The sequence below is a fragment of the Typopeltis vanoorti genome, chromosome 6 (assembly GCF_054136105.1).
Source record: "Typopeltis vanoorti isolate ZY-2024b chromosome 6, IOZ_Tvanoo_1.0, whole genome shotgun sequence".
Taxonomy (NCBI): Eukaryota; Metazoa; Arthropoda; class Arachnida; order Uropygi; family Thelyphonidae; genus Typopeltis; species Typopeltis vanoorti.
In genome coordinates this window covers 50,355,891-50,373,862 of record NC_143554.1, presented here as the reverse complement: position 1 = coordinate 50,373,862, position 17,972 = coordinate 50,355,891, and the positions used below count along the sequence as shown (strand labels likewise).

The following is a 17,972-nucleotide window of genomic DNA, read 5'->3' as shown; positions in this document are numbered from 1 at the left end:
AGTACTCTTCCAACTTGAATAAATATGGCTGCATTAATTTGGCAATGATCTGAGAGACAGACTGTCATTCTTAGACCACATTTTGCCCAACATTTTTGAATTAACTTTAATTTACCCATCTTGTAATATTGTGCTCTGAGAATGGTGATTAGAAATCTAGCAAAATATCTGTAAGATCAATAAATATTTTCCTGTTGTGTAGTTTATACTGTAAAGCACTATTACAAATGCTCTCTACAGCATCAAGAATTTTTAGAGTAGTTTTAAGTGTACATCCAAAATGTGAGAGTAGTATTCCAATGCTGTGTGGATTTGGGACTGACACAGTTACTGGACAGGTAAAAAATTAACAGTTTGAGTAGAAAATTATGGCATGTTTTTTTTTGGAAGGCAAAGCTGCTATAGAAGTGATGTGATTATGCCAGAAAAGGCTAGACGAAGAGTCAGTCTGAAAAAAGAGAAAAGAAAAGATCTGGTCTTCGTTAACTTGCAAATCGTTTAAAAGTAAGGGGTGAAGAACTAGTTTTTTTCAGAAAAAAAAATGATAAAATTGTCTTTTCAGGAAACATTAAAGGTGACTGTTGTTGTTATTTTCCCATTGAAGAATGGTGTAGATATCTATTTTAGGCACTCTTGACACTTGAAATGCTTGAGCACTGTCCTAAACACTGATCTTTTCACCATTCTTCAGTGGGGAAATGGGGATGGGGTTTGAGACCAGTAAGAGAAGGTTGTTTGTGTGTATGAGTAAAATCAAAGTGGCAGACCATAAGATGACAGTTTGCTGAGAAACCCTCAATTCCAAATCCCATCAAATGCCTTGGAAATGTTAAGTGCAACAGTACAGAATTCTCCAAACCTTTCCATAGCATGTGTCCAGAAGTAGACGATGTGTGTGAGGAGATCTTTTGTATAATTTGATTGACGAAGTCCATATTGGTGGTCACTGATTAGTTGAGAGTCTCCATGTGCCACAGAAGTTGATGACCTTCTCATTACTTCAGACAACACTGAGGTGAGAAGTAGATAATTAATTTAATAGTAGAATTATCACCTTTCTTTGGAATCGGCTGTATTGGCTTGCTTCCATGCTATATAGGGTGGATGATAGCTGTTAGTTTAGATGTGCATCTCTTTGAGCACAATTTGTGAGGTACCATCAGAACTAGAAACCATAAGCATAACTTAAGCTTTAATTACATTGCAGGTAGTCTGCAACATGTTTTCTTTGCTTCACTTATTTCTTTCCTCCCTGTTCTATTCCTCTGAATATTATCATTCCTTTCGTGTTAGGCTCAGTGACCTTTCACACCATATAACTGGTTCTTTTAAGCCTGCTTACTGCTTATGATAGGGTAGTTAATCCTATCTGCATTGCCTACTATGTCTAACTTGTGTGTTCTTCTTCCTGGTTTGTTGTTTTGTGGAATGAAAAGCTCAAGTTTCAAGGAGAGAAAAATCCTTCCACCTCCATATGAGACTAGCTAACTTATCATCAGTTGATAAAGCCTAATAAAGGTTCTTCGTGTTCTGGATGGGATTTATCTTTCCAACCAAAGGGCATCATCAATACCTACTGAGCTAAGAAGGCTGCTCATTAAACATTATTGCATTTTCATTGTAAAATAATTTATATAGGTTTTTGTAATGGTATAATGTAGTCTGTAATGACATAACTGGATGTGAGAGTGTAGATCTCTATTAATAGTAGTGGAACCTAGTAGTATAAAAGATTTCTGTTATGTTTAACTGTATCTTATCCAACAGACCTAAGCAGCCATGGAAGAACACAAGTGATGTAGGTCAAGATAAACTCATCTAAGTGGTTATTCTTCATGAAAACCTTGGATATAACAATACCGAGGTACAGATTGAAAGGTTGACATTATACTTATACTAATGCCACTGAAAAGACTTACTTAGTTTAATTGGATGGCTCTGGAATATAGGTTGACCTAATATAATAATTGATATGAATGGTTGGCTGAATGGCTAGTATATACCTGCTCTCTGACCAACAGATTGTGAATTTGAATCCCACTGTGACATGGTTGTTTGTGAAATTCTTTAGTAGACAGTTTTAATCACCCTGTGAGCTACATATTAGAGAGCTGAAGCAGCTTGAAAAAGTACCATGTTAGTCTCTGGAGACTAACATGGTACATTAGTACCATGTGTGTTCTACAAAAGCCTTTTGTATGTTGGATTCACATAAATAGAGTCATAATGAAATAAAGTAATTTTGATTGATACTCATGTAATGATAAGAATGAAATCACCAAATCCTAGATCTTTAGATATAGTTACTTTGCAGAGCCATTTTTTGTAACTTTGTTTGGTTCAAGGTTATATTGTGAGTGGTCGTGTTATTTAGCGCTCATGTAAAATTTACTGTTTCATTGTGTTTTTTCCTGAGAAAATTAGTGTAGATTTTTGTGTTTTTAGAGTATTTAGTATCTTATAACATTTTATTGTGATATTGTGGGCATAGCACCAACATAACAATGGCAGCAAAGACCATGTTGTCTGGCAATTTGAATTTCCAGGATATTATTCAATGCAGTATGTGGGAAACGTATTTGTCAAGAAAATTAAAGAATATGTAAGAGGAAATTCAAACTGGAGAAAGAGTGTATATTAAGTGTTTTAAAAATGAGGGTCTGTTAGGTGACAAGAACATGGCAAATACCGATGGTAAGATAGAAAATGATGTTATTAATGTCCAGCATGTGACTGGGGAAATAGTGGAGAATGAAATGGATATTAATAAAGAAATAGCATGCTTAAATGTTATCCTTCATAGAACAAAGTGAGAAATTGAAAAATTACAGAAGCACCAAGAGTTAAGCAGGGCTGAAAAAAAGAAAAGAAACAAACAAGCTGGTGATCCGAAGGACCACCGAACAAACAAGAAAACAAGTTGAGGAGAAAATTATGTATGGAGACTCAAAGATCAGGGGAGCACTAAATGAAAGTATGACAAAATCGTGTTTCCTGGGTGTAAAATTCACGATATTAGCCACGTCATCCGGATGCAAAAAGGTAAATTGAAGGAAATTATTGTCTTAGTTGTTACAAATGATTCAAGAGGTGAGAAGTATTCTATGAGGAATAGTGTACAGGAGTTGTTAGAAGAGGCAAAACTGAAGAGTGAGAAAGTGAAGATTGTAGTCTCCTACCATGCTATGATAGAGGCAAACTGAGGAGGAAGGCTTTAATAGCCAATAAGTCTATATGTAGATTGTACAAAAGGAATGATGTAGAATCTGTATATTTGTTGTGTCAATCTGACGGGAAGAAGGATTTGTGCAATGCTGTTGGACTGCATCTGAATGGTGTTGGTGTTTGGAAAGAGCTTTGTTCCTCGAGCATGCAAAAGTGCAAATTTAAAACACCAACACCAAAACCATTCAGATGCAGTCCAACAGCATTGTACAAATCCTTTTTCCCGTCAAACCAACACAACAAATATACAAATTCTACATCATTCCTTTTGCACAATCTACATATAGACTTATTGGCTATTAAAGCCTTCCTCCTCAGTTCGCCTCTATCATAGCATGGTAGGAGACTACAATCTTCACTTTCTCACTATTCAGTTTTGCCTCTTCTAACAACTCCTGTACATTATTCCTCATAGAATACTTATCGCTTCTTAAATCATTTGCAACAACCAAGTGAGTGAATGTGAGAACAACCAAGTGAGGAATCTAGTCTCTCAAGCAGAAATATTGAATAGGGTATTCAGTTCAGAAAGTAAAAATGGGTGGAGGACTAAAAGGATGCTGCAGTTTCTATATACTAATTCCAGAAGTATCAAGAACAAGAGGGAGGAGTTTTTGGCATTAGGTAGTGCAACCTTATCAGAAGTGATAAGCATTAGTGAGACTTGACTAACAGCAGATGATGTAGTTACAGGGATAGAATGTGCAGGATTTAGTATTTTCAGGGAAAATAGGATGAGGGAGGAACACTGCTGAAGATAGTGAATGAATTGCAACCAAAAAGAATATGAGACAGGTGGGCTGTTCGTTTGAAGCAGTCTGGTGTGAGATCAAGGCCAGTAAGACAAAATATACGGTTGGTTGTTGCTATAGCCAGGGAGTTCCATGGATAATCTGGATGAGATGCATCAGCAAATTAGTACAGTGAGTACAGATCGAGTGATTATTATGGGGGACTTTGACTATGGAGATATAGAATGGAAAGAAGAAAGATCACATGGTAGGAAGGAAATGGAACTTACACCTACTGAGAGATAATTACTTGAGGCAGCATGTGATGGAGGGGAGACTAGGGGTGGGAGAACATTGGACCTGGTCATGGGATCAGAAGAGCTATCCATAAACAAGGTGATAGCATTGCCTCCAATTGGTGAATGTGCCCATGCAGTCTTGAATTGGGAGTTTGTAAAACATGAAGAATATTCTATCAAGAAAGGATTATGACATGCTTAGGAAGAAGCTTAAATCTGTACCATAAAACACTACAGGGAGGATGTCGTTAGTACATAGAATATAGTGAGATATAGAGGAAGCAGTAAATTGTATACCTAGGTTGAGGAGGGTTAATCGGGTAGGAGTTAGATGGATGAGTAATGTCATTAAGCACAAGCTGCAGAAAAAGAAAATGCTGTGGAGGATATATAAAGAGAAAGGTGACCAATAAACTCATGAACAGTACTAGGCTCAGGCAAGAAAGGTGAGCAGCATGGCAAGGAAGGCAAACTCACATTATGAAAAGAATCTAGCCAAGTAGGCCAGAGGAAATCCAAAGAGTTTGTTCATTATGTTTCACGTAAGAGGAAGAATGACTTATGGAAGAATAACCTTAATGAGTGATGATGGTCATGAAGAGAGAGAATCAGATAAAATAGTTGAGTTACTGAATGACCACTTTGCAAAGGTATATCATCCTAGTGAGGTTATTGCTTTAACCTGTGTGACAGACACTAATGTGGGAGCAGAGGTGGATGAATTGGAGGTTCTTAGGATATTGCATAATCTCAATGAAAATACAGCTGTGGGATTAGATAGGATATCAGCTAGAGCTTTTCAAGAATGTGCAAGGGCACTGGCAATGCCTTTGACTAGGCTTTTTATGTCTGAGTTCTGGTAGAGTTCCAAGGGAGTGGAAAGAGAGCAGAATAATTCCTTTGCATAAGAGAGGTTCTAAGACTGAAGTAGTGAATTATAGACCAATCGTTATCTCAGGCATTGTGGTAAAAGTACTAGAAAAATTGGTCAAAAAGAGAAGTCAGGAATGAGTAGATCAAAATATAATACTGTATGAGGATCAACATGGCTTTGTGAAGGGTCAGTGATGCCTTAGTAATTTACTAACTTTTTATAATAAAGTAACAGCTGAGTTGGATAAAGGAAATGGCTACATGATGATTTTGCTGGATTTTGCAAAAGCCATTTGACAGAATACAGAAATGCTAAAGAAGTTGGATTACAAATTAACGAACAGAAGACTAAACATATGCAATGTGGAAAGACAATAAAAAATATATATATCACAAGATATAATATAGATGAATACAGTTTTGAAGTTGTAGATAGTTTTAAAATTTTACGTTCTTTAATAATAACAAACAATAATATATCCCATGAAATGAATAGTAGGATCATGGCTGGAAATAAGCGTCATTATATTTATAAAAAGTTAATGAGTAATCAAATTCTTAATCATAATTCTAAATTAAAACTTTATAAAACAATTATAAGACCTGTAACAACATATGGATGTGAAAAGTCGCCATTAACATTAAAAGATATAGATAGACTGAGAATCTTTGAAGAGAAAATATATGGACCAATGAAAGAAGAAAATGGAATATGGAGAATTAGAACAAATAACGAACTTGAACAACTAATTAATGGTGAAGATATAGTAATATATATTTAAAGACAAAGAATGATGTGGTTGGGGCATATAGAAAGAATGGAAAAAGATAGAGGAGTTAAAAAGATATTTGAATGGAAACCATTAGGACAAAGGAAGAATGGTAGACCAAGAGTAAGATGGATTGATGATGTACAAAAAGATCTTTCAACTTTAAAAGTTAAGAATTGGAAGAATATTGATAAGAAAAGAATGGCTAATAATTGTTTTGCATGCTAAAACTCATAAAGAGTTGTAAAGAAGAAGGAGATTTGACAACAGAATACTACATTGAAGTCTGTTAAGCAAATTAAAACAAATGAGGATGGATATGATACTGGTTAAGTGGATAAGAGATTGGCTGCTGGACAGATATCAAAAAGTGGTATATGGAGAAACAGAATTGAGGCATCACCAGCTGACTAGTGGTGTGCTGCAAGGTTCAGTGCTAGGACCATTGCTGTTTAATTTGTATGTAAATGATATAGGAAAAAACTGAATATTTCCTTTATCCTGAAAGGAAATATTCAGTTGTTTGCTGATGATGCAAAATTAGGTAGAGATAGTTAATCAAGGCAATGTGAAGAGCTTGCATTATGATTTAAATAGATTGTCAGTATGGGCAGAAGTTAATGAGTGTTAGTTTAATGTCAAGAAATGTAAAGTTATGCATTTTAGGATAAATAGATTACAAGCTGTGTTTCACATTGATGGTACTGTTCTCCAGGAAATGGATTAAGCTAGATATTTAGGGGTGATGGTAGACAGAGAGTTAAAGTTTAGAGGACATATTGCTATGGTAGCCCATAAGATTACTTGGCTATTGAAGAACACATTAACAAGTAGAGATAATGAAGTTGTTATTCCTCTTTATGAGGCTTTGATTTGCCCACATCTGAATTACTGGGCTCAAATCTAGTCATCCCCAGGCTTTCTTGGGGATGAGAGGATTCGGAGGCAAGTGACCAAGGTGGTTAGTGGCTTGTGGAATGTTCCCTATGAGGATAGATTGAAGGTATGTGGATTACAGAAGTTAACCTGATAGGAGAAAAAGAGGGGATATGATAAAAACATTTAAGTCGCTTAAAGGATTTTATAGGAAATGTTCAGCACTTGGCTAGAGGGACCAGAACAAGGCTTATGGTATCCCTGGAAGTTGAATGTAGGTGTGGTTAGTAGGGATGTGATTAGGACTATAGTTTTTCTTGGGAGTTGTGAATGAGTGGAATGGGTTGCCAGATTCAGTTGTGAGTGCTTTGTCTGTTAATGGGTTCAAGGAGAGCTACTGATAGATTGAGTCTTCGGACTCCATGGAGGTACTCGTCTAATAATAATAATAATTTAAACTTGTGTTGCCATAACCCTAACTTCATTTCAGTGTGGAAGTATGCTTTATCCAGCTGTTCTTTTTTATTCATATATGTTTATACTATATATATTTATATGTTAACTGTTTAATCCTTCTGGTATCAACCTGTGCTTTATTTTGCATTGTTTATTCAACAAACACTTACATACAGAGCTGAATGGTTATATAGACTTGAACATTGCTATCCATCCAGACAGACTGCCCTTGGGAACTAAATTGTGACAACATTCAGACTTTGCTGAACTTTTCAATTTTTTTTAAATATAAAATTCCTAAATTTTATAGGTGTTATTTACAAGAAGAAAGTTTAGACAAAAGAAAACAAGAATATGACATGAGTGGTTGGTCACTGGAGACTGTAAAGGTTAGTTTATGTGTATATATATATTATATTGTTTTTAAAATGCACAATTTTTGTTCTGAATCATATAGGTAATATAGAATTGCCAGATATCTTGTATGTGGAATTGTCTTTGATGGATATCATTATTTATCTGTGCCATCAATCCAAATAATATCATAATTACATTTTCTGATGAGTATTACATGGCTAAATTATTAAATTAGGACACAAGCCAGCTCATAATGGTAAATGTTTCAAGATAAAGTTGATGGGGGTGATCCAAATTAACAGAAGTGTCAATTTCTTTTTATGTATTTAATTGCCCACCATTTTAATTAATGATTCTGCCAAACTGTGTGCATTTAATGATGATTATTCTGAAATATACAAGAATGTGTAAAATAAAAGATTACTTTATTTATTATAATAATTACGCCCTCCATGGAGATGGCTTTTGGTTCTTCCCCTCTCACCGTCTGCTCTTTTTATAATACCCTCTGGATTAATCCAATAAAATTCCTTCACTAACATAAATGTCTCCATATCACCTCTTAACCTCCTATTCACTAAACAGTGCAGTCCACATTCCTTCAACCTCTCTCTCTCCATAGCCAACATTTCAAAGTCCTTGTATTGTCTTAGTCACTCATATCTGTACCTTCTCCAATGTTTCTACATCACAATGAAATCCAGGTATCCAAATCTGAACAAAATAGTCCAAGCATGGTCTGACTAGTGCTTTATACATTGGCACAACCACTTCCTTATTCCTGCATGTTTGTGTACGTCTTAGCAACACTTGCGGTATGCCTTCTAAACTTAATATTAAAACTGCAACCCAAGTAGGTGGGTAGGATTTTTAGGAATTATAAGTAGGCAGGTGCTACTTATAATTCTCTCCAAACTCTGCATCATCAGTAACAACTAAAGAATCCCAGTCATTCCACATGATATATTATTTACAAATAAGTTAAACAGCAGTGGCCCAACTAGTAGTGTTGCCCAGAATCCTGGGCAACACTACTAGTTACCCTCCTTTTTTGAGACACTCCATAATACACAACTTGCTGGTATTGTCCAGAGGCAATCACCAATCCATTTAACCAATATACTATCTATTCCCATCTTCTGCAGCTTGTACACCAACTTATCATGTGGTAATTTGTCAAACACAGTGATATTCTTGGACTTTGCAAAAGTCCAAGAATATCACTGTATATGAATCTACCCTATCTAATGCACCCGTTACCTTATAAATGCAAGTGAATTGCTAATACAAATCCATGCTGACCATCATAAAGAATACTGTGTTCATCAACCCAAACTCGTATTTTATTCCAAACCAACCTCTCCAACACCTTGAGTATAACTGCAGTTATACAGACAGGTCGGTAATTGGAAACTTCTGGCCTAGAACAGTGCTTATGGAGCAGTACTATTTTGCCTTCTTTCCACTGCTTAGTAATCCTACCTACTGCAAGACTTTCATTAAATAACCAGGTCAAGGGCAGAGCTAACTTTTGTGCACATTCCTTAAAAATACATGGCAATACATCACCTATTCCTTATTAACATTTGAGCCTCCATAGCTGAGTCGGTATAGAAGTCCTTTGGAGTTGGCCAGTCTCATATGGAGGTAGTGAGTTTCCACCTAGAAACTCAGGTTTTTCATCCCTCAGAACGGGCAAACTGGCCCCATGAATACACATGGATCTACAGTCATTAAATATATACAGGGTGTTCGGGATAAATTTGACAGTTTCGTAAGGAAAAAGAAAATCTTCTTTGTATCTATTAAATTTAATGAATTGACAAAAAAACATTACAGGCAGAGTTAATTACAATACTATCAACAAGATTTACTCAAAATAACCACCATTAGCATCGATCACAGCTTCAATTCTGCTTCGGAACCTCGAACAAGCTGATGCTACAGTCTCCCTGGGAAGGGCCGCAATAACTGTTTTAATTTTATCCATTAACTGGGCTTTTGTATTACTGGAAGTGCGATTGGTGTCTTTTTCAACTGCGCCCCATACAAAATAATCCATGGGGTTAAGGTCTGGGGAGTTTGGAGGCCAAACATTTGGACTGGTGAAGTCGTAGAAATTTTCAGACAACCATTTTTGACTTTTCCCAGAGGTGTGGCAAGGGGCCGAATCCTGCTGCCATACATACGGCCTACCATTGCCTACCCTTGTTATCCAGGGCTTGACTACAGTTAGCAACTCCACGAACAAAGCCTGAATTCCAATGCCAGGGTTCTTCAACACCTGTTCCTGCAGATTTGCGAGGAATTCTGCTGTACGAACGCAATCAGATCGTCTGCTAGGGATCTTTCTTCTTGCTACATCCTCGTAGTCACCATTGCAAGTCTCTAGTTCATGCCTGATTGTTTTTACTGTATTCAGGGAGCATTGGGCAGCAGTCGTAATATCCTTATTTTGATGGCGGGCACGAATCATCATGATACAAGTTATTCTCTTCCATGATTCAGGTGGGTTCCAGCTATCCATCCTTTCTGACATCTTGTATGTGAATGAAGAAGGGTCCAAACTTTTAAATGAAGAGAAGTGTGTGTTAATACATGTAACTTACGGAAAAATATAATTAATTATAAATATGTCAAATTTATCCCGAACACCCTGTATATTTTTAATCCCTCATCAGGAGGGCTCAACCTGCCCCCCCCCCCCCAAGGGATGGGGGGGCAGGTTGAGCCATACAAAAATTATTAGTATTAACATCTAACCAAATCAACGCCTGATACACCTCTGATTCTTTCACTCCTAATTCTCCTAATACTTGTCTCCTTTCTATATGTGGCACAGTATCATTCTCGCCAGTATGATATATACCGATGAAGTGTTCATTAAATAATTTCACTATATCGTTTGCTTTAGTTACTCTGCTACCATAACTTTCCATGTGTGTATCAACCTGCCATAATTATTCTTCTTCTTGCTTGTCATATAGTGAAAGAATTCCCTTGAATTAACCATGGCTTGAGCAGCCAATCTCCTCTCTTCCTGGATTGCACTTTATACTCCTCATGGTTCTGATCACCACCAACTATCTTGTATCTCCTCCATAGTAATTTCTTTTTCAACACAGCTAGCTTGATTTCACTGTTCATCTATTTCACTACTACTCTATTTACTTGCTTAACTCTTAGTATGCACTTATACATTGCATGTGTCAGATGCTACATTATGAATTCCCATGCATGCTACATCTACCCAACGTACATCTTTTCTGCACAGCTCATCTACCCAACGTATTGATGCTAGTTGACTATAGTGCTTCCCATAATCACCCACCTTATAATTTCACATATTTATATATATATATATATATATTTTTTTTTTTTACAGTAATCTTTTCTTGTTTCACCACTTCCCAAACAAGTATCTCCTGATCATTCTCGCCAACTGACAGCAGTGTTAGTACCTTATTAACAACTACATCCTGTGAAGTTAGCACCAAATCCAAAACACTAAAAACCTCTAGTTGCTTCGGTCACATGCTGCTAAAATCCCTCAGAAATTCAATAAACTTACTCTCCTTGTTCCTGTACACTACCCCCTCCTTCCATTTTATATTCCTGTAATTTAAAGTCTCTCATCAGGATCACCTTCTTTTTACATGCCCAACCAATTTGCCTAAACATTTTACAATCAGTATTCTCTACATTCCCTGGCCTATAACAGCATCCTATCAGATATACTAGCCTGTTAATTTCAACTTCACACCACACAGATTCAAAATCTGAATGTGTGCTATCAACTTCCCAACTTTGTGGACATAATTCCTTTGCAATCGTTAACAGTATTAGCCCTTCTCTTTTCACCTTCCTATCCTTCCAGAAAATTGTATACCCTTCCATTTCTATTTTAGACAGCACATCACCCTCAGACAACAAGTTTCACCTATGCCAATTCTCTTTGGGCATATTGACTCAATTGATGCAACAAATTCAGCTCTCTTATTTTGAATACTCCTTACATTTGTCTACAAAGATAACAATTCCCGTGTCTTTGAGGCCATTTTACTAAAAACCAGCATTCTCTACTCTAACCACTATTTCTTCAGTTTAGCCCACTCCCATTTCCCTGATCCTAACTCTGATCATCCTTTGTACTTGTCTCATCCTCACCTTTATGCATTCCGTCACATTGTCCTGCCACAACCACATCTTCAACCTCATGTCTATCTCCCTCCTGCCATACAACCCATTTGGCTGTGCTATCTTGCTTCACAAGTACCCTTTGATCATTAGCTACATTAATTTCTAGATTCTGTGCTTTCTCAGAAAACAGTAATCTTCTTAACCATGCTACCAGCCAGAATGTATATATATATGTCCAAGTCCAAGTTTCCATGGGTACAAAGTGCATATGAAAATTGTAATACCATTGATATTACCTTGAAATATATGATAGGTACGAAGCGTATGAGGATGCGTATTTGATTCATAATGGATGGTAAGGTAGTTAAATGCCTAACATCAAACCCATTCAAATACAGTCCATCAGCTTTAAACCATTCCCACTTTCCTTCAAATTCACAAACTGAATCCCCCTTTACCTCCCACGACAACTTCCTCAAGTCTATCAACATTCCTTTTTCTTTAATTGATTTATGCCCACAACTACCACTAATTCTGTTGCCTGCTCTTTCCTTCTCTGCAAAGCATCAGTTATTTGTTTTAATGTTCCACCAAAAAAAAGCATGTTTTGTGTACTTTATTAGTCATCACTCCTCTAATGATCTAGAGGAGTGATGACTAATATACAATTATCCTTTCACTCTTTCTTCAGAATACTAACTTCCTACTTCTGATGCCATCAGTCGTTCTCTTCTTTGGATGTTTAATCTCATTTTCCTGATGCTTCATTTCATTTTTCATTTTCATCAACTCTTGCCTAAATTCTTCCATTCCCTTTGTTATCATACCTACACTTCCGTGTGATTTTTTGACAGCCAGCGACGCTAGCTCCCATTTCGAAATGATCTAACCTATCAGTACTTTTTTGCATATATTATTACTTTCTTTTTGTTCACTCTAACAGTCCACAAATCTTTCACATTTTTCAGTGCATACATGAAACAATTCTCACAACTCATTCACTGGGAAAAATCCAAGCAGAACTCAATCTTCATGCCGAAGCTTTCTCTGCCATAGACATGCACTTCTTTATGGTTGCCATTTTCAGAGAACAGAAGCAGTAGCAAAAAAAAAAAAAAAGCAGCAAAAACACAAATAAACAAAATTCCAACACTCCTGAAGAACACTTGTACCCAGCATAAAAAAATATGGTAAAAAGCAATGCTATGTACTATTTAAATACACTTTTCTTAGCAGTGTTCAAATGCTACGTTCACTCTCAACATCAGAAATTTTAAATATAAAGTTTGCCACACAGTTATAAATGTATTGTCATTGACAGGATCCTGAATCCTCAGTTATTTTGAAAAATAACTGATTCACCAAAAAAAAAAAAAAAAAAAAAAAAAAAAAAAAAAAAAAAAGATATTTTTTAAATGTTTATTGCTTTTTCAATATCACTCCTCCCATTTTGCTAATTCTAATTGTAACTTGTGTCTCTATTTCTTGCTTTATTTTCTGATTCTGAGATCCAAGCCTTTTTGTGATAGATCGAAGTTGTTAAGCAAGTCGTGAATGATAACAGCTGGATCACAGTACTCTGTAATATATATAGATGCAAGCTATCATGTCAAAATTTTAAATAATAAAAAAAAAACTAAAAAAAAACTCATTGTTATGTTATAGTAATATGTGTGTACAATACAATGTAATCTTGAAGAAGATTAATAATAAATGTGTGTGCATATATCACCACCCAATACAATTAAAAATTTTTCAGAACCATGGTCAGCATTGTATTCTTGCTACATTTCATAGTTTTTCTTTTATATATTAATCCTATTCTTACTTTTTTTTTTGCCCCTGTGTTTTTAAAATTATTGTTCTTTACAGTTGGCCAAAATGCTGGTGAACTTTAAAAAAAATTTTTTTTCAAAATCATAAATCAGTTTCAGAATTCACTTGGTGTAATTTCAGCAGTTTGTAGTCTAATGATGGAAATGAAAAGCATCTATCAAGGTATCCTCTAATACCTTTTCCTTCCCCTAAAGAGAGTAGGAGGCTCTTTTTATCTCTCTATTTTGAATATCAGTAGGCATCTGGTCTCCACCACTCACCATCTAGCTGGTGGTTATTTGTGTGCTGATTGCTGATGCAAGACTTGCTTGCATGTCAACTTAGCATATATTCTATATTTCCTTTATTGCTTTGAAAAGTTAATGTTCACAAGTTAATTTATGAAAATTAACTTTATGTAATTATCATAAATTATTAATATTTTCTATGGTAATTACATAAGAGGTTGTCCAATATGTGGTATGTGCTAATACCGTAGATTGAACAGATTTGTTCCAAAGAAAAAATGTAAATGAGACTAAAGAGGATGAGAAGCTGGCTGTTTTGGAAATTTGATACTCTGCTTTGAAAAGATGCTGATCAACACCTGCTCATGTCTTTACAGGCTTAAAAGTGGAAAAAATTAGAGTGGCCACTTCAGCAGAACAGGATGTTTCTTTTATTGTGAAAGGTGTTTCAAGGCACAGGGTTTTATTTATTTTTTTTATTATTATTATTTTTTTTTTTCAGTAGTACTTGAGTGGGAAATGAATAAGCGAAGATATATATATATGATGTGATGTAATAAACTGTTATTAGGTATGAAAAGCCAAACGGCTATATTTTTTTTTTTTTTTGTTATTAGGTATGTTGTACATACAAACCTGTGATTGGCATATTACTGCTATTGGAACTGCACATCTACCTGAGTAGATGGCAGGGCATTTATTTGTGAACCAACCAGAAAGCTTCCTATAGTATTGTCACGATTTTTTGCATCATTTTTAGTTATGTGATTGGCCTGTGAATGGTGAATATAAAATCTCCACAGTATGTTCACAGTCTTAGTATATTAAAAAAAAAAAAAAATATTTGACTCTCACCCACAAAAGGTTTTTTTTTTATATATAATACATTTGTACCATGGATGGGCTGAGGATTTCTTTCTGCTATTTTTTTTAATTAATTTTATATATTTTTTACACAGTCCAGAAATTGAATTTTCTGGACTATGTAAAACCGTGAACACACAGCTACAGCCATAGAATATATGGGAGGCATAGGACCTTATTCTTGGGATGGGTATGACTTAGAAGGGCTTAAGATAGCTCTGTAACAGGCCAGTAGGCCTAACACATAGAAGGGAGAAGAAATTTCAATAAGCAGAGCAGTGGTCTCACGCCATGCATTACAATTCATCTCCCACTTAAAAACAATCACAAACATCCATGCCTTTTGGCCTCTTGGTGGGATGAGAGATATACTAACCAGGCAAGCAAATATTCTACTTATGTAGAACATCTTTACTAAAGCATGCCCTCCCTAGTGTCTCCCTTCCCTCTTTTCACTTGTAGTATGACTTTTGGTGAAAAATTGAAGACTAAATATCACTTTGGACTTATAGCATTCATCTACTACTATCTAGTAATTAATCCAGTTGATATATCTTCTGCTTGGTATACTTTGTGATGTAATAACATGACCATGTTATTTCAATGAAATATTGAAATGGACATCCCACATCCATGTTTTGGTAACTTCAGCAATCAGTTTAGGTTATGGGTTTTTTAATAGCCACTAGTGCTATTGTACTCTTGTGTGTAAATAAGAAAGATTAATACTACTAAGGTTAAATTAAAGTTTTTTTTTTTTGTTGTTTTTTTTTAGAACATACCCCAGCAGATGAATGGAAGTGACTGTGGAATGTTTGCACTAAAATATGCAGAATATATTACAAGAGATGCCAGAATTAATTTTACTCAGGTAAAAAAAGAATCTCATTGATCTTAAGTTTTCACTCTTTAATAATTAATTAAAATTCATATATATAAAGAGAACAATATCAGTATTTATGCCCCTAAAGAAAATAAAGAATTTTTAAGAAGAATAATTAACAACACCAACAAAAGCAGCCATGTTTATTAGATCATCTAACTTCAAGAATAGGTAACTAACCAATAAAAGACTGTATGGGGAATTACAACAAAATAGAATGGGCTAAGGTTATTTGGCTTTTCCCCTATTCAATAATTGAAAATAGTAAATTCCTTTTATAAGTGTAAAGAAGTAATACTCATGGGAAGAAAGAGGCCCTAAATCTGTAATTGACAAATAAAAAAAAGAACAAACTAAATAATAGATGTCAGAATTTATGGAAATGTAATTTAGTTACAGATTATTGTGAAGTTATTGAGAAAATATCAATACTTTCAAAATGGTTGAAGAAGAAAACAAATAAAATAAAAACCAGTAGAAAGTATATAAACTCCTACATAGCCCTATGAAAATGGCACTCTCAGCAGAATCGAATTGATCCTTCTGAGAGGAACTTTTCCTAAGCCTTTCTTCGACTGGTTCCTGAGTTATTCAATTTCTGACATGGGCAAGTAGGGTTTTTTTTTAATCCCATAACTCAAAATCAATCACAGAACCAACACTATTTCAAATAATCATATTATGTTAGAGACCACGAGATGGCAGCAGTTGTCTGCCAAAATCTCTTCACCAGATGTTTAAAATCACTGATAGTTTGAGCCAGCTCTCTTTGATTGGATAGGGATGGATATTGACTGTCCTTCAGTCTCTAAACGTTAGACAGTAATAAAAATGGCCTTGCCACTCTCTAGAGGAATGAAATTAGAGAATTTACTAGAGATAGAGGTAAGTGAAAATACTGCAGAAAAGTGGATTATATGCAGCATAATAAAGAAAGTAGCAAATGACATTTGGAGGGGGGGGGACACAACAAAGGTCATCAGAAACTGGAACTAACATATAGAAAAATATAGAAAGAGAAAAATGAAGCTTACAGAAAATGGTTGTACCTTCTGAAACAACTGGGAAGAAACTAAATTATAAAAGAAAGAATGTCATATCTAAAAGGGTAATAAATTAGAACCTTACAGGGTGTTCGGGATAAATTTGACAGTTTCGTAAGGAAAAAGAAAATCTTCTTTGTATCTATTAAATTTAATGAATTGACAAAAAACATTACAGGCAGAGTTAATTACAATACTATCAACAAGATTTACTCAAAATAACCACCATTAGCATCGATCACAGCTTCAATCCTGCTTCGGAACCTCGAACAAGCTGATGCTACAGTCTCCCTAGGAAGGGCCGCAAAAACTGTTTTAATTTTATCCATTAACTGGGCTTTTGTATTACTGGAAGTGCGATTGGTGTCTTTTTCAACTGCGCCCCATACAAAATAATCCATGGGGTTAAGGTCTGGGGAGTTTGGAGGCCAAACATTTGGACTGGTGAAGTCGTAGAAATTTTCAGACAACCATTTTTGACTTTTCCCAGAGGTGTGGCAAGGGGCCGAATCCTGCTGCCATACATACGGCCTACCATTGGCTACCCTTGTTATCCAGGGCTTGACTACAGTGTTTAGCAACTCCACGTAGCCATCTGAAGTCAACCTGAGGCCCTCTTGGAAAAAATGCGGAGGCATCACATTGCCTTCAGAGGATACACATCCGAAAACCATCACAGTTTGGGGAAATTTAGTCTGCATTACACGAGGAATGTCCTTTGTACTGTATGCAAGCCATCTGTTATTCTGCGTGTTGTGTTTTTGATCCTGGCAAAAGTTTTTCTCATCGGAAAAGAACCAGATTGTTTGTGGTTCCGCAGGATGTTTCACTTTGCTTAGAAGTTTCTTCGCGTTTATCAAACGTTTTTCACGGGCCTTTTCTGTAAGCAGCTGACCTTTGCGGCGTTTGTATGAGTAGTAGCGGAGGTCTTCATTGAGTGCAAGCTTCATAGTAGAGGCTGCAACATTCATTTCACGTGACAAAGCCCGAATTCCAATGCCAGGGATCTTCAACACCTGTTCCTGCAGATTTGCGAGGAATTCTGCTGTACGAACGCAATCAGATCGTCTGCTAGGGATCTTTCTTCTTGCTACATCCTCGTAGTCACCATTGCAAGTCTCTAGTTCATGCCTGATTGTTTTTACTGTATTCAGGGAGCATTGGGCAGCAGTCGAAATATCCTTATTTTGATGGCCGGCACGAATCATCATGATACAAGTTATTCTCTTCCATGATTCAGGTGGGTTCCAGCTATCCATCCTTTCTGACATCTTGTATATGAATGAAGAAGGGTCCAACCTTTTAAATGAAGAGAAGTTTGTGTTAATACATGTAACTTACGGAAAAATATAATTAATTATAAATATGTCAAATTTATCCCGAACACCCTGT

General features: G+C 35.7%; 1 protein-coding gene across 2 annotated transcripts in view; it reads left to right on the top strand.

The window, feature by feature from the left end:
• LOC150105445 (sentrin-specific protease 1-like) overlaps positions 1–17,972 on the top strand; it is a 273,449-nt gene that overhangs the window by 241,039 nt on the left and 14,438 nt on the right. For both annotated transcript variants that reach the window (XM_090394820.1, XM_090394821.1), the window contains 2 exons: positions 7,541–7,619; positions 15,430–15,525. In XM_090394820.1, coding sequence (XP_090250946.1) covers positions 7,541–7,619; positions 15,430–15,525 — 175 coding nt within the window. The remainder of the gene's footprint in view (positions 1–7,540; positions 7,620–15,429; positions 15,526–17,972) is intronic.